Source organism: Passer domesticus, chromosome 7, assembly GCF_036417665.1.
Source record: "Passer domesticus isolate bPasDom1 chromosome 7, bPasDom1.hap1, whole genome shotgun sequence".
NCBI classification, from domain to species: domain Eukaryota; kingdom Metazoa; phylum Chordata; class Aves; order Passeriformes; family Passeridae; genus Passer; species Passer domesticus.
Window position 1 is genome coordinate 61967312 of NC_087480.1, and position 18867 is coordinate 61986178.

At 53.7% G+C, this 18867-nt stretch overlaps 1 protein-coding gene across 3 annotated transcripts in view; it reads right to left on the reverse strand.

Annotated features, from left to right (window-relative positions):
• Window positions 1–463: 463 nt before the first annotated feature.
• Window positions 464–18867, reverse strand: part of NEGR1 (neuronal growth regulator 1) — a 187419-nt gene continuing 169015 nt past the window's right edge. For 2 of the 3 annotated variants that reach the window (XM_064429220.1, XM_064429217.1), the window contains one exon: window positions 464–18152. In XM_064429220.1, the coding sequence (XP_064285290.1) occupies window positions 18028–18152 (125 nt within the window). In that variant the 3' untranslated portion in view covers window positions 464–18027. The remainder of the gene's footprint in view (window positions 18153–18867) is intronic. The other variant, XR_010366633.1, reaches the window with a different exon arrangement.

The window sequence follows — 18867 nt, forward strand, 5'->3', positions numbered from 1 at the left end:
GCCTGGCCTTGGGCACTGCCAGGGATCCAGGGGCAGCCACAGCTGCTCTGGGAATTCCATCCCAGGGCCTGCCCACCCTGCCAGGAACAATTCCTGCCCAGTATCCCGTCCATGCCTGCCCTCGGGCAGTGGGAATTGTCTCCCTTTTGTCCGAAGGCTGAAACGCCGCCGTCCCGGGGGTGTCACCGCTCAGCCCCCGCAGGGTTCCCCTCTCAGAGCCTCGGGGGCTCTCCCCGAGCTCTGCCTGAGCTGGAGAACTGTTCCTTCCTCACCAATAAACAGCAGCGTGCAGGAAAATCCATCCTGGAATTCATTGTAGGGGCTGCAACACGAGAGGGACGTTTGATCAGGGCAGCTGGTGATTCACTGTGGAAAATCTGGTCATTCCTCTTTCTCTGTCCCCAAATAAAGTCAATTTTTGTGAAATAAATACCCTTCCCCCCTTAAAAAGGAAAGGTAAGAGTTAGGAACAATACAGCCAAAATGTTTTATTTGGGCAATACAAATACAATCAAATCAAAAATATCACAGATTTTCATACATTAGTAAGAAGTTACTGTACACTTGAACAGTTGCCATTTTTTACAGCTAAACAAAGCTTTACCTTTATTAAAATGTATTTTCCTCTCACATAAAATATACACTTTGCACTGACGTATTTTACATGGGACACCTCTCTGGGGAAGAACAGCTCACGAACAACACGACAGGGCCACCTTCTCCACCCCACACAAGAGCACACGAAGCGAGACACACGGCTGCTCCAGGGCTGGGGCGGGAGCGCTGCTGCTGCTGCCCCCGGGCCCTGCTCCCCTCTGCCCGCCGGGGGCTCGGGCCAGGGGGGCTCTGGGGCCGGGGGGGCTTGGGGTCAGGGGGGCTCTGGGGCCGGGGGGGCTTGGGGTCAGGGGGGCACTGGGGCCAGGGGGTGTTTGGGGTCAGGGGGGCACTGGGGTCAGGGGGGCTCTGGGGCCAGGGGGGCACTGAGGTCTGTGGATTTTTGGGGTTGGCAGATTTTTGGGGTTGGTGGATTTCTGGGATCAGTGGATTCCTGGGGTCTGCAGAATTTTGGGGTCAGCAGATTTTTGGGGTTGGCAGATTTTTGGGTTGATGGATTTTTGGAGTCAGTGGATTTTTGGGGTCAGTCGATTTTTGGGGTTGGTGGATTTTTAGGACCAGTAGATTTTTAGGAGCAGTGGATTTTTGAAGTCAGTGGATTTTTGGGATTGACATATTTTTGGAGTCAGTAGATATTTGGGGTCGGTGGATTTTTAGGATCAGTGGATTTTTGGGATCAGTGGATTTTTAGAGTCAGTGGATTTTTGAAGTCAGTGGATTTTTGAGGTTGACAGATTTTTGGGATCAGTGGATTTTTGGGGCTGGTGGATTTTTGGGGTTGGTGGGTTTTTGAAGTCTGGATTTTTAGGGTCAGTGGATTTTCGGGGTCAGTGGATTTTTGGGATTAGTGGATTTTTGGGATCAGTGGATTTTTAGGGTCGGTGGATTTTCGGGGTCAGTGGATTTTTGGGTCAGAAGAAGGGCCTTTGGGGCAGGGGTGAGCACGGCCCTGGCAGCCCTTCCTGGGGTTCAGCTGCCAGGAAAGCCCTCCCGGGTGTTCCTGGTGCCGGGGGGGTTTGGGGCACAACACCACGGGGATCATTCCAAAGCTGCCCCGATCCCAGTGGAGCTCTGGATCCACGGGAAGCAGCGGGAGGCTTGGCACCCTGCCGTGCTGCTGGGTGCCTGGATCAGGCCAGGACACACCCCAGGAGGCTGAAAGTGGGGTGGGAACAGCTCGGGGTCAGCAGGAGCTCCGTGGGAGCCCTGCAGGAGCCGCGGGATGGTTTTGGGATTGAGCCTGCAGAACAGATGCAGCAATAAATGCACTCATCCCTACGGCTGCAGTGGAGCCTGGGATGAACTCGGGACTCTGCCAACCTCAGGTTAAAGAAAGTAAAGAAACGGGAAAAGGAGATGTCACCGTGGTTTAACCCTGGAGAGGAGAAGTTCTGCTCTTAACCAAAGGAAAAGCTTCTGGGAAAGGGATTTTCCTCCCTGCCCGTGGAACAGCAGTGAGGGGACGGGGGAGTCAGCGAGTGGTTTGGAAAAATCTCTGTGCATTTCAAAGAGGATCTGTATGGAATTGCAGGGAGGGACATGGACACAGACACTCTGTGTGCTGCAGCGTTGGGCCTGTAGTGATCTCCCTTGGCTAGGGACCCCCAGAAGGCACCAGCCACCCCTGAGGGCTTGGAGGGCTCGGGCAGCTCGGGATCTGGGAATGCCAGCCCAAGCCGGGGGTCCCAAGGCGCCTCTCAGACCCCAGCTCCTCTCTCTGCTCCATCCTGCTGCCCTGGCTTTCCACAGAAACACCCTCCCTGCCTGCCAGGACCTGGGAATTCGGGCTTGTTCCTCTTCCAAAAACTCCTGCCATCCTCAGGAATAAGGCATCCGTTGAGTTTAGTTAATTAGTTACTGTAAACCACTTGTGAAAAATGAAAATCCTCACCGTGTCCTGGCACCCCGAGGGGATTTACTTAGAAATGAATAAAAAAGAGTAAAATATATATTTTTATATATATATATAACTATCATTTGCTAATTGTAACACAATGTACAATCTGAACCTGACTTGGGAATAAAATACAATCCTGGACAGAAACAGAGGGAAAAGGGACTCAACAGCTCCCGTGGTTTGTGCACTTACTGGCTTCAATGGCTTTGTCCTCTCTGGGGCTCGGGGTCCCTCGGGGACCTCAGGGCAGCTCAGGGGCTCTGCACCCCCAGGTTCCTCCCGTGGAGCCAAATCCTCACTGGGAACGAGGATCAAATCCTCACTGGGAATGAGCATCAAACCCTTAATGGGAACGAGGGAAGATCAAATCCTTACTGGGAAGGAGGATCAAATCCTTAATGGGAACAAGGGAGGATCAAATCCTCACTGGAAATGAGGACCAATTCCTTAATGGGGATGAGGAAGGATTAAATCCTTACTGGGAAGAAGGATCAAATCCTTAATGGGAACAAGGAAGGATCAAATCCTTACTGGAGTGAGGATCAAATCCTTAATGGGAATGAGGGAGGATCAAATTCTTACTGGGAGTGAGGATCAGATCTTCCCTGGAATGACATCAGACCCTCCCTGGGAACGAGGATACAGCCCTCACTGGGAATGAGGATCAATCCTTCCCCGGAATGAGGATCAGATCCTCCCTGGCATGAGGATCAGACCCTCCCTGGGCTGAGGATGAATCCCTCCCTGGATGGATCTGCAGCTCCCTGGGATCCTGGGAACCCCCGCTGGATTGTCGGGCTGACAGAGATGGGCACACACGGCTCGAGCTCCCAGCCCTGGCTGGGTGGGTGAGGAATTCCCGACCCCAGGTGCCTCTGGAGCCTGGTGGGAGCTGGCCCTGCTCCACCACCCCTGCCAGGAGCTTTGGGGATGTGTTTCTGCATGGCTGCCGCTGGCTGATGGAGTTTAAGTGGAATTTGATGCAGTTGGAGCGGTCCCAGCTGTGGGAATAGATTTCTGCAGCAGTGCAGGGGTGACCAGGGCACTGCCAGGCATTTGATTTCCTTGGATTCACTTGGCTTGTGCTGCTGTCAGCTGTAAACAAGCCAGGAGACAAATAGAGGGTCGGATCCTTCCAAACAGATGCTGGATGTTGGGCTGGAAGAGGGATTTTGGCAGGGAAGGGCGGTGGGCATCGCCTGGAATGTGATGAAATGATGGCTCTGGAATTGTGAGAATTGCACATTTTACAGAAGCACTTCCAGGCTGATTATCCAGAGCAGCTGGGGCTGCCCTGCATCCCTGGCAGGGCCCAGGGCCAGGCTGGACGCTGGGGCTGGGGCACCTGGGACAGTGGGAGGAGCAGGGAAGAGGAACTGGGTGGGTTTGAGGTCCCTCCCAGCCCAAAGCATGCCATGACTTTATGATTACTCTTGGATTCATTATGAATTCAGGCAAGAATTCAGCTGTGAGGAGCTGCCCGTGCTCCCCCAGGGCTGGGACCTGGCTGTGCTTTCCCCTGGAGCTGTGGGATTGTCTGGGACAAACCCAGCACTGTCTGTGCTCTCGCTGCCCCTCAGCTCACAGACCTGCCCTCGTTAAGGGTTGGCTCTCATGGCTGAGTTTCCTTCAGCCCCATCCTTAATAAAACCAGAATAAATTTATTTAACTAAGCTGAGGTTTGAGAAATTAAATAAAAATTATTTTCTTTACAGTCAAGGTGCGTGTGTGGGATATTCCTCAGAGGCTGGAGCATATCTGGATTTTTTTATATTTGGGACTGACATTCCACATGTCCTTGCTTTCCCTGGATCACTGGTGTGGCTCTGGCTCAACTTTAGAAGCATTCTGGAATTGTTTAGGATTACCTGGCTTTCTTTGCTGTGGGCCCCAGTCAAACCCCTCCATTTGCAGGTTGATTGTATTCTTTCCCATATTTCATTTAATGGTTCTGCCTCCCTTTCTGTAGGAAATGAGAAGGGAAGGCCAATGTTTGCCATGAATGAAAATGGAAATTCATAAGTCAACAGCCGGGGCCAGCCCTCCCTCGCTGTTACACAAACCCAGCAGGGTTTGCTTTGTTTAAACCAGCGAGGGCTGAACCTCTCTGATTTTGTGTTTATTTTAATAACAGCATTTGATGGCTGTGGGTGGCTGCTTCTCAGAGCACACGTGTCAAACCTGGCAGGTCTGCTTTCTGTGAGGATGCTTTTGGGCTGGATTCACCTCAGCCCTTCATTCTGCAGGAAAAAGAACGCTGGCCTTCTGCCAAAGGGCTTTTTCAGCACTTAGGGGGTGGAAGTGGATGGGAAACGTGGGTTTTCCTTCACCAGCCTCCTGCAGCATGGGCCCTGGTTTAGCTTTCCCAGGGCAATGCGATGGGGTGGTCGCTGGGGGGATGCAGAATGCAGGACTGGGAGCTGGGAGCAGCGCTGATGTCCCAGGGGACAGCCCCACCGGGGAGGGAAGGGCAAATCAGACCCCTGGGAAAGCCCCTCTCCCTTGGCACAGCCACCAGGCTGCTAGAGGGATTGCTGAGGGCTGTGTCATCCTCTGTCCCCGTCCGCTGCTAACAACAGTCACCCTTGGCACAGCTTGTGGGTTTGCTCTGGGCACAAAGGGGGGATCCCGGGGGGGCCGAGCCAGAGCAAAACTGCTGAGCTGCTGCAGAGCCCTGAGGGGTGGGAGATCAGCAGGGAGCAGGCACGGAGTGAGGGAGCCAGCTCCAGAGTGAGGGAAGCAATTCCAGAGAGAGGGAAGCAATTCCAGACACAGCTCCTGTGCTGCTGTGGCTCTGAATCCCACCCAGCCAGCCAGGCTGCCCCAGCTGGGTGGGATTTCCTCATTTCCCCATTTTCCCATTTCCCTATTTACCTATTTCCCCATTTCCCTTCCCTGGGGAAATTTTCTCATTTCCCCATTTTCCCATTTCCCCATTTCCCTATTTCCCCATTTTCCCATTTCCCTGCCCAGGAGGGGCTCCCAGGGAGAGTGGAGTGCTGTGCAAGCAGAGGCAAGGCCAGGCTGGATGGGCTTGGAGCAACCTGGGATGGTGGGATTTAGGGTCCCTGCAAAGCCCTGGCTGGGATTTAGGGTCCCTCCAAACCCAGCCCAGCCTGGGATTCTAAAATGAAGAGGGAGCAGCTTTGGAATATTGAATTGTTTGGGCACTGGCCGCGTGATCTGTGGAATTCCAGCAGCACCTTGGAATGGATGGTGGGCAGAGACAGAGGTTAAATTTTTATTTTATTTTATTTCAAACCTCTGAGCCAGGCCCTGCCACTGGCCACTGTCACCTCCCTGGAGAGCTCCAGACTGCCCTTGGTGTGCCAGGCAGGGATCAGCCTGGACAGAGAAGGGGGAAATGGCTCTTTTTCCCCTCGGCTGTGCAGACAGTGCCCATTTTCCCTGTCCTGACCTGCAGTTTTCCCCGGAGGCTCCCCTGGTTCCCCAGAATGCCTTTGCCTGCTTTCTCCCTTTCCCAGTGCTGCCCTGCAGAGGTGCAGCTGCCTCCTCCCCACCCTGCCCCACTCGTTGCTTTATCTGATAAAGATTTTACCCAAAGCTCCCCTCCAGATCGCATCCCTCCCTTGGCAGCCAGGGAGCTGAGAGACATCCAGGGCTGGAGGGAGCTGTTAGCACAGTGAGATTATTGTGTTTGTTCCAACTGCACTGCTCCCAGCTCAGCACAGAGCCAGCGCTGCCTCATAACTCCTGATAAATCACCTCAAAACCACACTTTCATCACTTGTCTGCCAGTATTTTTATTTTCTGGGCTATTTTTGGCTCTCATCTGTGCTGCCCCATTCAGGTGTTATTGTTGCTGGCTGCTCAGTGCTGAGCTGGCTGTTTGGGGGTTATTTATTTATTCCTCGAGGTTGGTGGGGTGGTGCTGCCCCGTGTGCCAGGGAAGGGATGCTGCGGGGTGGGGAGCTCTGAGCCAGGTGTGCCCAGTCTCTGCTCGGCACAGAATCCCTCCCAGTGAGGCAGGGATTCACCCCAGCAAGGTGCCCCAGCACCAGGGGTTTGTGCTCAGTGAGGTGCCAGCCCCACCTCGGCTCCCCGATGGAAAACAGGAGGGAAAATCCCAAACTCTGCCAGGGCAGGGGGAGAATCGGCAGCTGCAGGCTCTGAGAGATGAGCTGTGCTTGGATTGTGGGGCTCTGCAGCACCCCAGCCCTGTCTGCAGTGCGGGAGGGGCTGGGATGGGAAACCGGGGAGAAATCCCTCCCTGGCAGGGTGGGATGGGATTCCAGAGCAGCTGGGGCTGCCCCTGGATCCCTGCGGGGCCCAAGGCTAGGCTGGAGCACCCTGGCTTGGTGGGAGGTGTCCCTGCAGGGGATTTAAGGTCTTTCCAACCCAAAGCAGTCCGGGATGATTCCATGTTCTGCCCTTGCCCTAATCTTCTCTCAGGTTGGGGTGAGATGTGTCTCACAGCTCTGGCTCCACCAGGCACAGCCCATTTGTAAAAGAACATTTCGCTCACAGCTGATGCCACTGGACCATATTTGGGCAGCATATCCTGAATGTATTCCAGATATCCTGAATATCTTTGGCCATCCAGACCATTCCAGTGCCAATATCAAGCAAGGTGCCCCAGAAAAACACAAGTTCTTACCCTCAGCCCCTTGGGTTACCCCAGCATCACCCACATCACCTTTTTATCCTCCTGCATTTGCAAACCTGCTGGTGGAGAAGAGCTCCTGCAATACCTTGTCATTTCCCTGGCAGTGGGTGCTGGATTCCAGGTGCCAGAGCTGACAGGGCACGTGGCAGGAGCCTCCCACACAGCACTCACTGTCACCACAGCCACCCACAGCTGCCATGGGATCTGGCTGAGCAGGGGGGAGGAACTGGGTGTGAAATAAACCCTTCACCTGGGGAGGCGGAGCAGGGCTTGCCAGCTGTGGGCTCAGTGTCTGGGACCTGCCTGAGGGGAAATCAGGGCTGAGCTGGGGCAGCTGCTGGGTGTGATATACCATGCTGGGTGTGATATACCATCCTGGGCTGTGATATACCCTGCTGGGTGTGATATATCCTGCTGGGCTGTGATATACCCTGCTGGGTGTGATATACCATCCTGGGTGTGATATACCATGCTGGGTGTGATATACCATCCTGGGCTGTGATATACCCTGCTGGGTGTGATATACCATCCTGGGTGTGATATACCATACTGGGTGTGATATACCATCCTGGGTGTGATATACCATCCTGGGCTGTGATATACCCTGCTGGGTGTGATATACCCTGCTGGGTGTGATATACCATCCTGGGTGTGATATACCATCCTGGGCTGTGATTCTTCCACTAGATGGTTTTGATTTTGGGAAGGAGGAGGGCTGGCAAGGCTTCCTCAGGGAGCCACAGGAATTCCACAGAGCCCAAGAAACCTGGATTTTTCAGGGGGGCACCTGCTGCAGCCCCCTGGAAGGTCACTGGGATGGTCACATTTCACTGGGCACCTCCTCCCTGTCTCGGTGTGAGAGATTTCTAAAGTTAATTACGAAATCTTTGCCATTAAATATTCAGCAACACTTATTTTTGAGTACCTCCGGTTTAATTTAGGTTCCTTGAAATTTTAATATCTGACTTTAATATTTAATACTGCCCTGAGACGGGTGTAGGAATTTAAAGTCTGTGCTTTGAATGGAAGGAATCCTGGATTTCTGTATGGAAGAGGCTGAGATGGAGGGTTGAGGAAAGGCTCTGCCTTGAAAGGAGCCAACTCTTCCTTCTCTCATCCTACACATCTGTATTTTATGTGAAAGGGCACTGTAGGGCTCACTCTGCTCTAATTAAGGCCTCTCATTTATTAAAATATCTTTAACACGTTAGCAGCACAGCACCAAAAATGAGAAGGATTATGATAATTTTTAAGGTTTTTTTTTTCTTCTGGGAGGGGGATTAGCTGCCCAATTAACACACACCATTAATTTGGGAGCCGCACTTGAAGTGAAACAAGTAACACAGGACTTGTGGAATTATTTAAGAATCTACATTACAGTCGAAAAGCACAAAAGCCCTTGAAAAAGTCTCATGGAAATGTCAGGCGCTGGCACAGGGCAGCGGTGAGTGCCCACCCCTGTGGGGTTTAAAGCCCTGTGCGTGTGGCACTGGGGACACGGGGCAGTGGTGGCTGGGCAGGGCTGGCCAAGGCTGCACTGGGAATCTCAGAGGGATTTCCCACCTGATCCATGAGTCCATGTGAGGCACCCCATTCACTGCCAAGGGGAAGAGGCTGCGGGTCAGCTCTGAGGGCAGGGGTGCTGTTTAAATCCTGCTGTAGATCCCTTCCAGGGAAATACCCCACTCCACTCCATTCCATTCCATCCCACTCCATTCCATTCCATTCCATTCCATTCCATTCCATTCCATTCCATTCCATTCCATTCCATTCCATTCCATTCCATTCCATTCCATCCCACTCCCATTCCATTCCATTCCATTCCATTCCATTCCATTCCATTCCATTCCATTCCATTCCATTCCATCCCATGCCCCTTTTCCTGGGAATGCCCCTCCTGCAGAGCCACCCTGCTGCTCCCCAGGGGCTGTGGGTGCTCCTGCACAGCAGGCTCCGGGGGGATAAGGGTGAGCCTGGCTTGGAAAGCTCAGGGAATGAGATTTTACAGCAGAACTGGAGGCAAACCTCTCCTTTGTCCCACGGAACTTTGCTCCTGGATCCGGGATTGTCCCTGTGGGAAGAGGCAGCTCAGGAAAGGGGAGCGGGAGCAATTCAGGCTTGAAGAAGTGACAAAGAAGGGAAGAGTGCCGAGGCCTCTGATGGAAATTCATCAGCTCCCGGCTGAATAAGGAGCTGTGAATCTCTTTGAGTGCAACAGCTCTGCCAGCTTGCAAAGGAGCAGATGTGCTCGCAAGATGGATAGTTGCAAATAGTCAAAATACTGTTTTTTGGGCGGTTTTGTGCTTTAGTGATTATCTTTTTTCATCTAAAATAAATCCAGATTGTGCATAGGCTGGAAAACAAAATAACAATATTTGGAGAGTGGGAGTGTTTATTTAACAGGTGGCCTATTTAGCAAATGGTTTACTCCTACAAAAATAATATTCCTGCAGGATCCTGCAGCAGTGATTGGGAACATCTGAGAGCAGGAAGGCGTTTTGGGGGGTGATTGCTTCATGTGGGCTCGGGGTGGGCTGCTTTAATTAAGAACATCTGCAGGAGCACTTTGCTGAGTGCATTTGCATCTCTAATTGACTGGGAGGGGTGCTGGGCCCTGGAGAGCCCCCCTTCCCTGGGAGCCGGGGACCCCAAGGACGGGTTTGTAGGGGACACGGGACAGTCCCTATATCAGGATGTTATCCCTGTTATTCCCAGGAATTTATCCCATGGAGGGAACGAGCAGGGAGATGCCCTGGTGGAGAAGGGGAAGGGCAGGAGCTGAGCTGATCCCAGCGTGTTCCCTAAGGCTGTTTTGTGGTGCAAGTTTCTCTTTGCCCCTCAGTCACCAACTCCAGTATTGGAATTTGCAGAAAATGAGGGATTTTGGGAATTGGAGGGCTTTGCAGGACCATGGTGTGGGTCCAGGGACCTGCCCAGCTCCCCCCAGGCCGGGTCCTGCCCAGAGCAAAGCTGTGCTTGGCTGTTCCCTGCACTGCCCGTGATCCCTGTGCTGGAACCTCAGCTGGGAGCTGCTCCCTAGCGATATTTTGGGTGGCCAGGGGATGATTACACACAGACCTGGCTCCCTCCAAGGCCTGGATTTTGTTTTCAGCTGGTGCCTCTTGACATTCAGCAAATGCTAATGACTCCATACTGTGGGGTTTTTTTACCTAAACCATGAATAGCCCCTCCAGAGGCACTCTCCATCCCCACTGGATGATCCTTAAGGTCCTTTCCAGCCCAAACCATTCCATGATTCCATGGTAAAAGCTGCTGGTACTGAGCAGAACCTGCTTTGGTGGGCTGTGCTTTGGTTTTGCTTTTCTGCCTCAGCTTGTGGAAAGAACTATTTTCCAAAATATTTGTAGTCTATTGGAATATTAAAGCACTTGTCAGAACTCCCAGGTTTTTCCAGAGGGCTGAGCATTAAATCCAGGTAAAGTGCCTTTGATGACAGAGGTAACGAACACAAAAAAGTGATTATTAAATTGGAGCAGCCTTAATTCTTGACATTCATTTGAGGTCTCCCCAGTGTCTATCTGCTCTGCCATTTACAGCAGTGATGCCGTGATTTTGGGTGGGAGGGGATTAGAAATGGAGGAAGTTTTGGAATGGGGGGAAGGCTGGGCTGTTTTTTGCCTGGGCTGGCCAAACCAGCCCTTGTGGAGGAGATCCTGGTGAAAGGGGCTGAGGAGCCAAACGGGAGGGGAAGGGCCTGGCAGCAATCCTGGCACCTTCCCCACATGGCAAAAGGACTCCTCTGCTCCAGCACCAGCTGGGTGAGGAAGAGCAGAGGGAACTGAGTCCAGGATCACAGTTCTCAGAGAAATGAACACGTTTGGAACGCTCAGGGCAAGGTCCCGTGTGCTCCGTGGGGTCTCAGCTGAGAACAAAGCCCAGGCTGCAGTGAAACCCTGCTCCCTCCATCCTCTGGGAAATCCTCCTCTCCTCTTTCTGCTCTCCCTGGGAGCTGTCCTGGTGCCCTGGGGGAGCAGCTGCTGCCAGAGCATCCCTGCCTGTGCTGGACCCCATCTCAGGAGTGCTCAGTGAACAGTCCCCTCCCTGCCCGTGCTCATTAACCTTTGCTGGAGTGCTGGTTCTGTGCTCCAGCAAAGGGCAAAGCCCTCAGCTGCGGTTTTCCTGAGGAATTAAGTGTGTGATCTGCAATCTCGAGGAGAGAAACGCCGCGGCAGGAGCGCTCTGGGGGCCTCTCACTGCGCCCTGCTCTGAGCGGGGAGAGGGGCCTGGGAGAGGGGCCTGGGGAGAGGGGTCTGGGAGAGGGGCCTGGGAGAGGGGCCTGGGGTGATCAGTGCTGAAATGAACTCTGAAATGCACCCTGACCATGGGCTCTGCAGGGAGATGGGGGGGCTGCTCTGAGTGTGGCTCACCAGGACAGCAGGGACTGGGCAAGCTCGGGAGCCTCTCCTACTCCCTGGGACATCAGCTGTCCCTGTGTGACATCAGCTCCTCCATGTGACATCAGCCACTCTGTGTGACATCAGCCATTTCCTCTGACATCAGCCACTCTCTGTGACACCAGCCTGTCCCAGTGTGACACCAGAGCCACTCCCGAGGGTGGCAGTTCAGTTCAGCCCTGTCCAGCCTGGCCAGGGAAGCTGGGCTGAGCCCAGAGAACATCCCAGAGCTCTTGGGTCGGTTCAGGCTGAGCTGGGAGCCAGGGAAGAAGGAGGGAGCTCAGCCCTTGGAGCACCAGGGGGGCCTCTGCTGTTGTCTTGGTCTGATCCCTTTTTTAGGGTCCAGGGAATGGGGTGGGAGCCCAGCCTGGGCTGCAGCCTCCTCCTGCTCCTGCTCTGCTCCTGCTCCTGCTCCTGCTCCTGCTCCTGCTCCTGCTCCTGCTCCTGCTCCCTGCCTTCCCCTTCCTCCTTCTGGGGACAGAAGGGCACCAAGAGATGGGGACCAGGAGATGGGAAAGGAGAGAAGGGCACCAAGAAATAGGGACCAAGAGAAGGGAATGGAGAGAAGAGCACCAAGAGATGGGGACCAAGATGGGGACCAAGATGGGGACCAAGAGATGGGGACCAAGAGACAGAGATCAAGAGCTGGGAATGAAGAGGCAGGGATAAAAACAGGGACCAAGGCTTCAGGGGCAGCACACAGGAAGGTGCCCTGTCCCATCACACACTTTGTCTTTCTGCCCCTGGTAACACCAAGTGCAGGGGAGGGTATGTGCACCTGTCCAGCTAAAAGTCATTTCTAAACGAGTCACAGGGATTTAGGAGCCATAATTCTTGGCAAGCAGACATTAAATCCTCTTTATACAGAGAACAGTGGCAACAAGAGTCATTGCTTCCCTGTCCCAGCCTCCCAGGCTCTGGTTTTAAATGTTTTTGGGGAGGGATTTGCAGTAATTTACTCCAAAGTTAATTTTTTTCCCCACTTATGGTAAAAAATGTGAAAAGGTCAAGGATAATGAAAGAGCAGTGAATTTGAAATCCTGTGGAAGAACAACTCAGCGCTTTCAGCAGCTCACTAAACCGGGGGAGGAAAAGCAGCTCCTTCAAGGTTTGAAAGCTTTGCCAGCCTAATGAACCGTGCTGCCTCCTGCAGAGCCCAGATTCCTGCCAGGACCCATCCGTGGGGTGCAGCAGCTCCTGCCCGGCCCCACCCGAAGGGACACATCACAGACGCTGAGCACCTCTCCAAGGCTGCCCCTCCACCCAGATCTACCCCCTCCGAGGAGGAAAGGCTGGTTTATATAAAAATGCCACAAAACAGAGGGAGGGGAGGCTGGCCCTGCCATGCCACCCACCAGAAAATGAGGATGCTGCTGCTCCATCTCGGCCGGCAGGGCTGTTCTCACCCGGGGCTCACAGTTAAGTGCCTGTCGTGGGGATTAATGGGAGCCTCTGGCTCTAATGGGGCTGCCGGGGGGACAAGCTGATGGTACTGCACAGACATCACAGGGCGTCGTGTGCCAGCTGTGCTGGGTTTGCTGAGAAATCCTGAAAGGAGGGAACAGATTTCCCCCTCTGGATACTGCCTGCAATAAAGATCATCACTGCAGGCAGCCTGTGAGCTGGGAAAGAAGAGGATGGGGATAATGAGTGTTCCAGCACTGGCTGATAAGGGGAGCTCCTGTGGCTGGAGCAGCACTCTGCTGTCCCCTCCCTGTCCTGACTGCTGCAGAGGGGTCACTTCTGTGTCCCCGTGCTGGGCTGGGGCACTGCCTGGGGACGTGGGGCCACTTTGGGCTGGGCTGGTTGTCGCTGCTGCTCCTGGGGGTTCTGAGTTCCCTGTGGGACAGCCCAGGCCCTGCTCTGCCCAGGTCTGTGCAGGGAGGGAGCCAAGGTGCCTGCCACAGTCCCTTCCCTGGGATGGGAAATAATTGGAGAAACCCTGGGGGTAACTCTGGCAGTGGGGGTGATGGAGCCAGCACCTGGGACTGATCTGCACCCCCTGAGCCCCCGAGGCCTCTCCCAGCTCATCCCAGCCAGGGCAGAGCTGCTGGGGCGGGTGGGAACTGCTCCCCCCATCCCACAATGCGGATTTTCATCGGGAGCGCTCCGTGTGCCCTGAAATATGAATGACTGAGAACTCAGCTTATGAGAGGTGGCAAATATGCTGATCCCGGCATTTTTTAACATGAGAATTTTCTAATAAAAAGGAGCCTTGGAGCTCTTCATGAATTAGGCATCAGGAGCCAGAGCAAACAGCGCTGAAGGTGCCCCGGTAAAGCCCTTGCTCACACAAAGCTCCGAGAGCAGGATTTGCTGAGAATCCCTTCCCCATCAGCCCCAGACCTCTGTGCCACTGCCTTGCCCTGCCTGTTTCCAGGTAGATTATGGACTTTGCTGGCTGCAGAACAAATCCCTGCCCTGCCCTCGGAGCTCAGGGCAGGAACACCAACCAGGAGCCAGCCCAGCGCGGCCACGGTCCCTGTGCCACCCCATCCCCCTTGGCCAAATCCAGAGCCAGCTCCTCCCTGCCCTGCCCTGCCCTGCCAGCACGGATTCCTCTGCTCTCAATACTACTAAGGCAGAATGGATAATTTTTAATTCCTGTTTTTTAAATTCCCTTTTTTTTTTGTCAGCATTTCCTCATTTCCCAGGACCCTTGTAGCCAGCTGCAGCGTGCAGGAGGCTGTGGGTGGGTGGCCCCATTCCCACAGCCCTGTGGGACTGGGAAGCACCCAGGCCCCTCACTCTGCCCCAGCTCAGAGGGATTGGGGTGTGTGGGGGACGTGGGAGAGGATGTGGCAGTTTCTGGTGGCACCACAGCCCTGCCAGCCCCACAGCAGACCCCGCACTGCCGGTGCTGGAGGGCCAGGCTCAACTTCATCCTCTCCCCACTCCTCCTCACACGTGGCAGATCATGCAAGGATTTTAAAACTACTGAAGATTCTTTTAAAAGAAATGCTTCCCCACCCTCCCCTTTTCTTTTTTTTTCCTCCAAAGAAACACCCCCTCCATGGCAGCTGTGAAATATGGATTATTTACCTCCAGACTGGGCACGAGGCTGATCCAGCCTTAGAAGTAAATGCATATTTAGTCTTTAAGGCATATTTATCCATGTAAATACATATTTTGGTATACACATTCTTCATAACACAGTTCTGTGGGCTCTGTGGAGGTTTTGGTAGCAGAACATTTGCCATTGTCTATTTTGAACACTTGCTCAGAAAATGTGCAAAAAAAGCAGCTGTCACTGGGATGGGTTTAACACTCCTGGATCTTAAAAACAGCATTGACTCTAAAAAAAACCTATTGAAAAGTTTAAAAAAAGCTGTCTGGCTCTGAAGGATCCTGCCAAGACACAAACCCTTGAGAAGCTGCGTTTGTTCCCGAGCTGTGAGACGCCTCAGCTGAGTGTCAGCTGGGTTCCAGGGCCAGCAGCCGTGTGACAGCAGTGTCACCGCTCACTCGTGTGGGGACACAGCCCTGGACACTGCACCAGGAGTCCCTCCCAGCCTGGGGCTCCAACGGGGCAGCACCTGCTGGAAATCCTCAGCTAAACCTTTTCTTTTGGTGTGGGGAAGGGGGGAACCCACAGAGGCAGGACCAGGGAAGCACAGCACAAACCTCCCAACGCTGCCCCAAGTGCCCCACAAAGGACGGGCTGCAGGCAGCCCCAGCAGCCTCCCAGCTGCAGCCCTGGCAGTGCTGTGGGCACTCTGGAGCCTGCCTGGGAGCACGGAGCCCAGCCCAGCTCACCTGGCCCAGGTGTGTGCCCCGGCCCCTGTGCTGTGCTGCAGCCCTGCCCAAACCCCCAGAGCCCCTCAGCTCCCTGCCCCTCACAGCCCAGCACGACCCTGCCCCTCAAAAACACCCCTGGCACCCAGACACGGCTCCCGGCTCTGCTGCTCCTGTGGCCTTGGGGCTTTCTTTCTGGGCTCGACAGGAGCAGTGCCCCCCCAAGTGAACACCAAATGTGGGACAGGATCTCTCGCCCGTGCCACCCAGCGCCTCTCCCTGGTGCGAATGCAAACGTTCAACACGTCACTGTATACTCCTTTTTCCACGTTTAATCAAGCTGCTGCTCATTCTATCCTGTTGCTGGAAAGATCAGGTTCCAAATATCAGGAATCGCTGGAATGCAGAGTATCACTGGAATGCAGGGTTCGATCCAGCCACAGCATAGAACCCTCTCCCAGTTTTACACACGTGGGTTGGGTTATCCATAGCCTCCTTTTTCCCTTCATAAAACTGCACTGACACAAGACTTCCTGCAGCACCACTGTTTCTAGTGAATGGATTCTAAAATAGAGCACTTTAAAGCTGCAATACAAGAGAGATCGGGATATCAGGACTGATAAACTCATTTGAGGTGATTTTGTACCCTTTCCTGGCAGAATGGGCTTGTTCATGTTATTCCAGGTTTTAAAAAATGCCACGTTTCTGAACACAGCAACTGCTTGGCACACGGCTGTAAATAATAAGAGAAATAATACAGTCTGTCACTGACCACATGCAGAGTGACCCAGGGTGTTTTATTGCCATCTTTTGGCGTGAGCATCTCTGTTTTCCCTGCAGGGACAGCAGAGGCACCACACCTCCTGGCTGCACGCTGGCCTGGGACACTGAGCCCAGGGAGCTCCGAGTCCTCCCTGCTGCAAAAAGGGGATCTTGGGACTGCCGAGTGCTCCCAGGGCAGAAAAACTGGGAGCTGGGAAATTCCAGTGCCCTGCTGGAGCTCAGACACAGCCTGGGAGTGATCACAGTGAAAGTGGTGCTGCCCCACCAGGGCCAGGCTGGAGGGGCTGGCAGCAGCCTGGGCTAGTGGAGGTGTCCCTGGCCCTGTCCCTGTCCCTGTCCCTGGCCCTGGCCCTGGCCCTGTCCCTGGCCCTGTCCCTGGCCCTGGCCCTGGCCCTGGCAGGGGTGGGATGGGCTGGGCCCTGGGGTCCCTCCCAGCCCAACCCAGCCCTGGATTCTGTGGCAGGGATTTTGTTATTCCAGCTGTTGGTGAGCAGGTCAGGAGCTCTTGGGGCCACCAGGGGATGGTGCCCAAGGGCTGCTGGCCACGGCTGGCAGCGGGTGGCACAGGTGGCAGTTCAGGTGGCACGGGTGCTGTGAGCAGCACGTCACCCCAGCGCCGTGCAGGGCTGGGGAGGACACAGCACCATCACACAGGATTTCTGGGCTGCTCCTCCAGGGTGTGCCAGCAGGGTCCCCTCCACAGGAAGGGTCTGGGGGCTGGCAGGGACAGCCCTGGCCAGGGGGCAGCTCCCCCAGCCCTCCTGCCCTGGTGGCTCTCCCAGGCACGGCCACGTGCCCTCAGCAGGAGCACCCTGCCACAGGGATGTGTGGAGATGGAAAATTGATACTCCGGGGATTTGCAGGTGTCTCATGGTTCAAAGCATCCTTTATCATTGCTAAATCAGCCAAACCAGTACAAAATTGAGTGCAAGAAAAATACCAATTCACGTCGGCTTTGCCAGCAATACAAAAGGGACGATCCTGACATTCACAGCCAGGTGGGGATTTGGCTTTAGGGGAACATTCCGACATTCAAAAGGTGCCACAAAGTCACTGGAGTTCTGTTTGCTAGTGGGAAATGTCGTTTTTACAGAGGTCACCTACTGCTCAGGGGTGGTGGAGGGAGGGGCAGGGAGGAGTTGGTGCTGCCTTGAGCTGAGCCCTGCCCTGGAGCAGCTCCCTGCAGGGCAGAGGAGCCTTTCCCGGGAGCCCGGGGCACCTCTGTCCCACCAAGAGATCTCTTATGCTCAAAAGGATGCTCCAGCATTTCCCAGAACACATTCCAGACTGTTGGAGAGGAAGAGGAAAGTCGTGTTTCATGAAGGCACAACCATGCTGAATTGGCAGGAAAGAGGGAAGAGAACAAAAGCAGTACTGCGCAACGCAGTTATAGTACAAGGCTCATTCTTGAAACCTGAATATCATGCTAGAAGAAAATCTAGATATGTGTAGTATTTTGAAGAAATATTTTGAAGGCAATATTATTTGATTTTTTTTTTTACTCAAAAAAGAACAAATGTTTTTTGTGTAAGTTTGGATAGAATGCTAGTTGAGAAGGGAGCTGAATGTTTGTATTGCAGCCTTAAAGAAGCACATTTTTACTGCAATATCCTTTTTTGTAAACTACAGTCTGCGACTCAGCAGACCATGACTGAATGCTTCTGAAAACTTGTCGATTACAAACATGAAATCACAATTAATATCCTCTAAAAGTAATTTCAGAGTTCTCACGTCTTAAAAAAGGACAATGTGTACTGCTCCACAAGGTAATGCAGCTAATCAAAATAAAAGGAGTCGAATTAAAGTATTTACATAATGAGCAATTCTACAGAAGGCGATCATCCCCATGTAAGCACTGATTATATCCCACGCCGCTTTTAACCAACTCTACCAGATTGGATCCAGTCATCAGCACTTTCAGAGAATCCTTAAAAGCCTTTTATGGGTCTTTACATTTAGTGCAGAAGGATGTTCTTCAGGTAGAATATGCTGCTGAGGGAGGACAGCGTCAGCACCAGGGACCAGCAGGAGAAGAGCACCTCGGCGTGCCCGGTGATGCCGTACTGGGCTGTGCTGGGAGCTGCAAGGCAAGCACAGGGCTCAGTGACCATTCCCTCTCCCGGCCCCCACGTCCCCCTGCCCCAGGAGTCCCTCTCGGGGCAGCAGCAGGACTGCCCTGCCCTGCACAGCCCAGCCCTGCTGCCTCCCCGTCCAGGGAACGGCCCCGCTTGCTCCACAGCAGAAACTGTTTTTAAGGCAAGCACTCAGAAATGGGAGTGCTTCGCTTTTAACCAGCTGAATAATCGATCCGTTTTTAAGTTACTGAGCGTGAGGATCTGCAGTGCAATCAATGAGAGGGGACTGGATTAAGCTCTGGTGGAAAACAGCTCATTTTGTGCCCAGCTCCAGAAGCCAGAGTTTGACAATGGTGCTCAGCTGAAGACATGAATACTCATTTTGAAGAAATTGTATTTATTTGTTTACCACAAAGCCTTTCTCCAACTCCTGGGTAAATGCACACAAAGTGCAAAGAGGGGAAATACAAGAAAGCAGTGCTGAGGAGCAAGGGAGGAGCTGGTCCCTGGGGCTGGGAATGTCCAGGCTGTGCCCAGGGAGGGGCCTGGCAGAAACCCTTGACAGGCCTTAAACTGGATGAGAGCTGATTTAGATGGGAGATTGGGAATGAGGAATTGTTCCTGGCAGGCTGGGCAGGGGCTGGGATGGAATTCCCAGAGCAGCTGTGGCTGCCCCTGGATCCCTGGCAGTGCCCAAGGCCAGGCTGGACACTGGGGCTG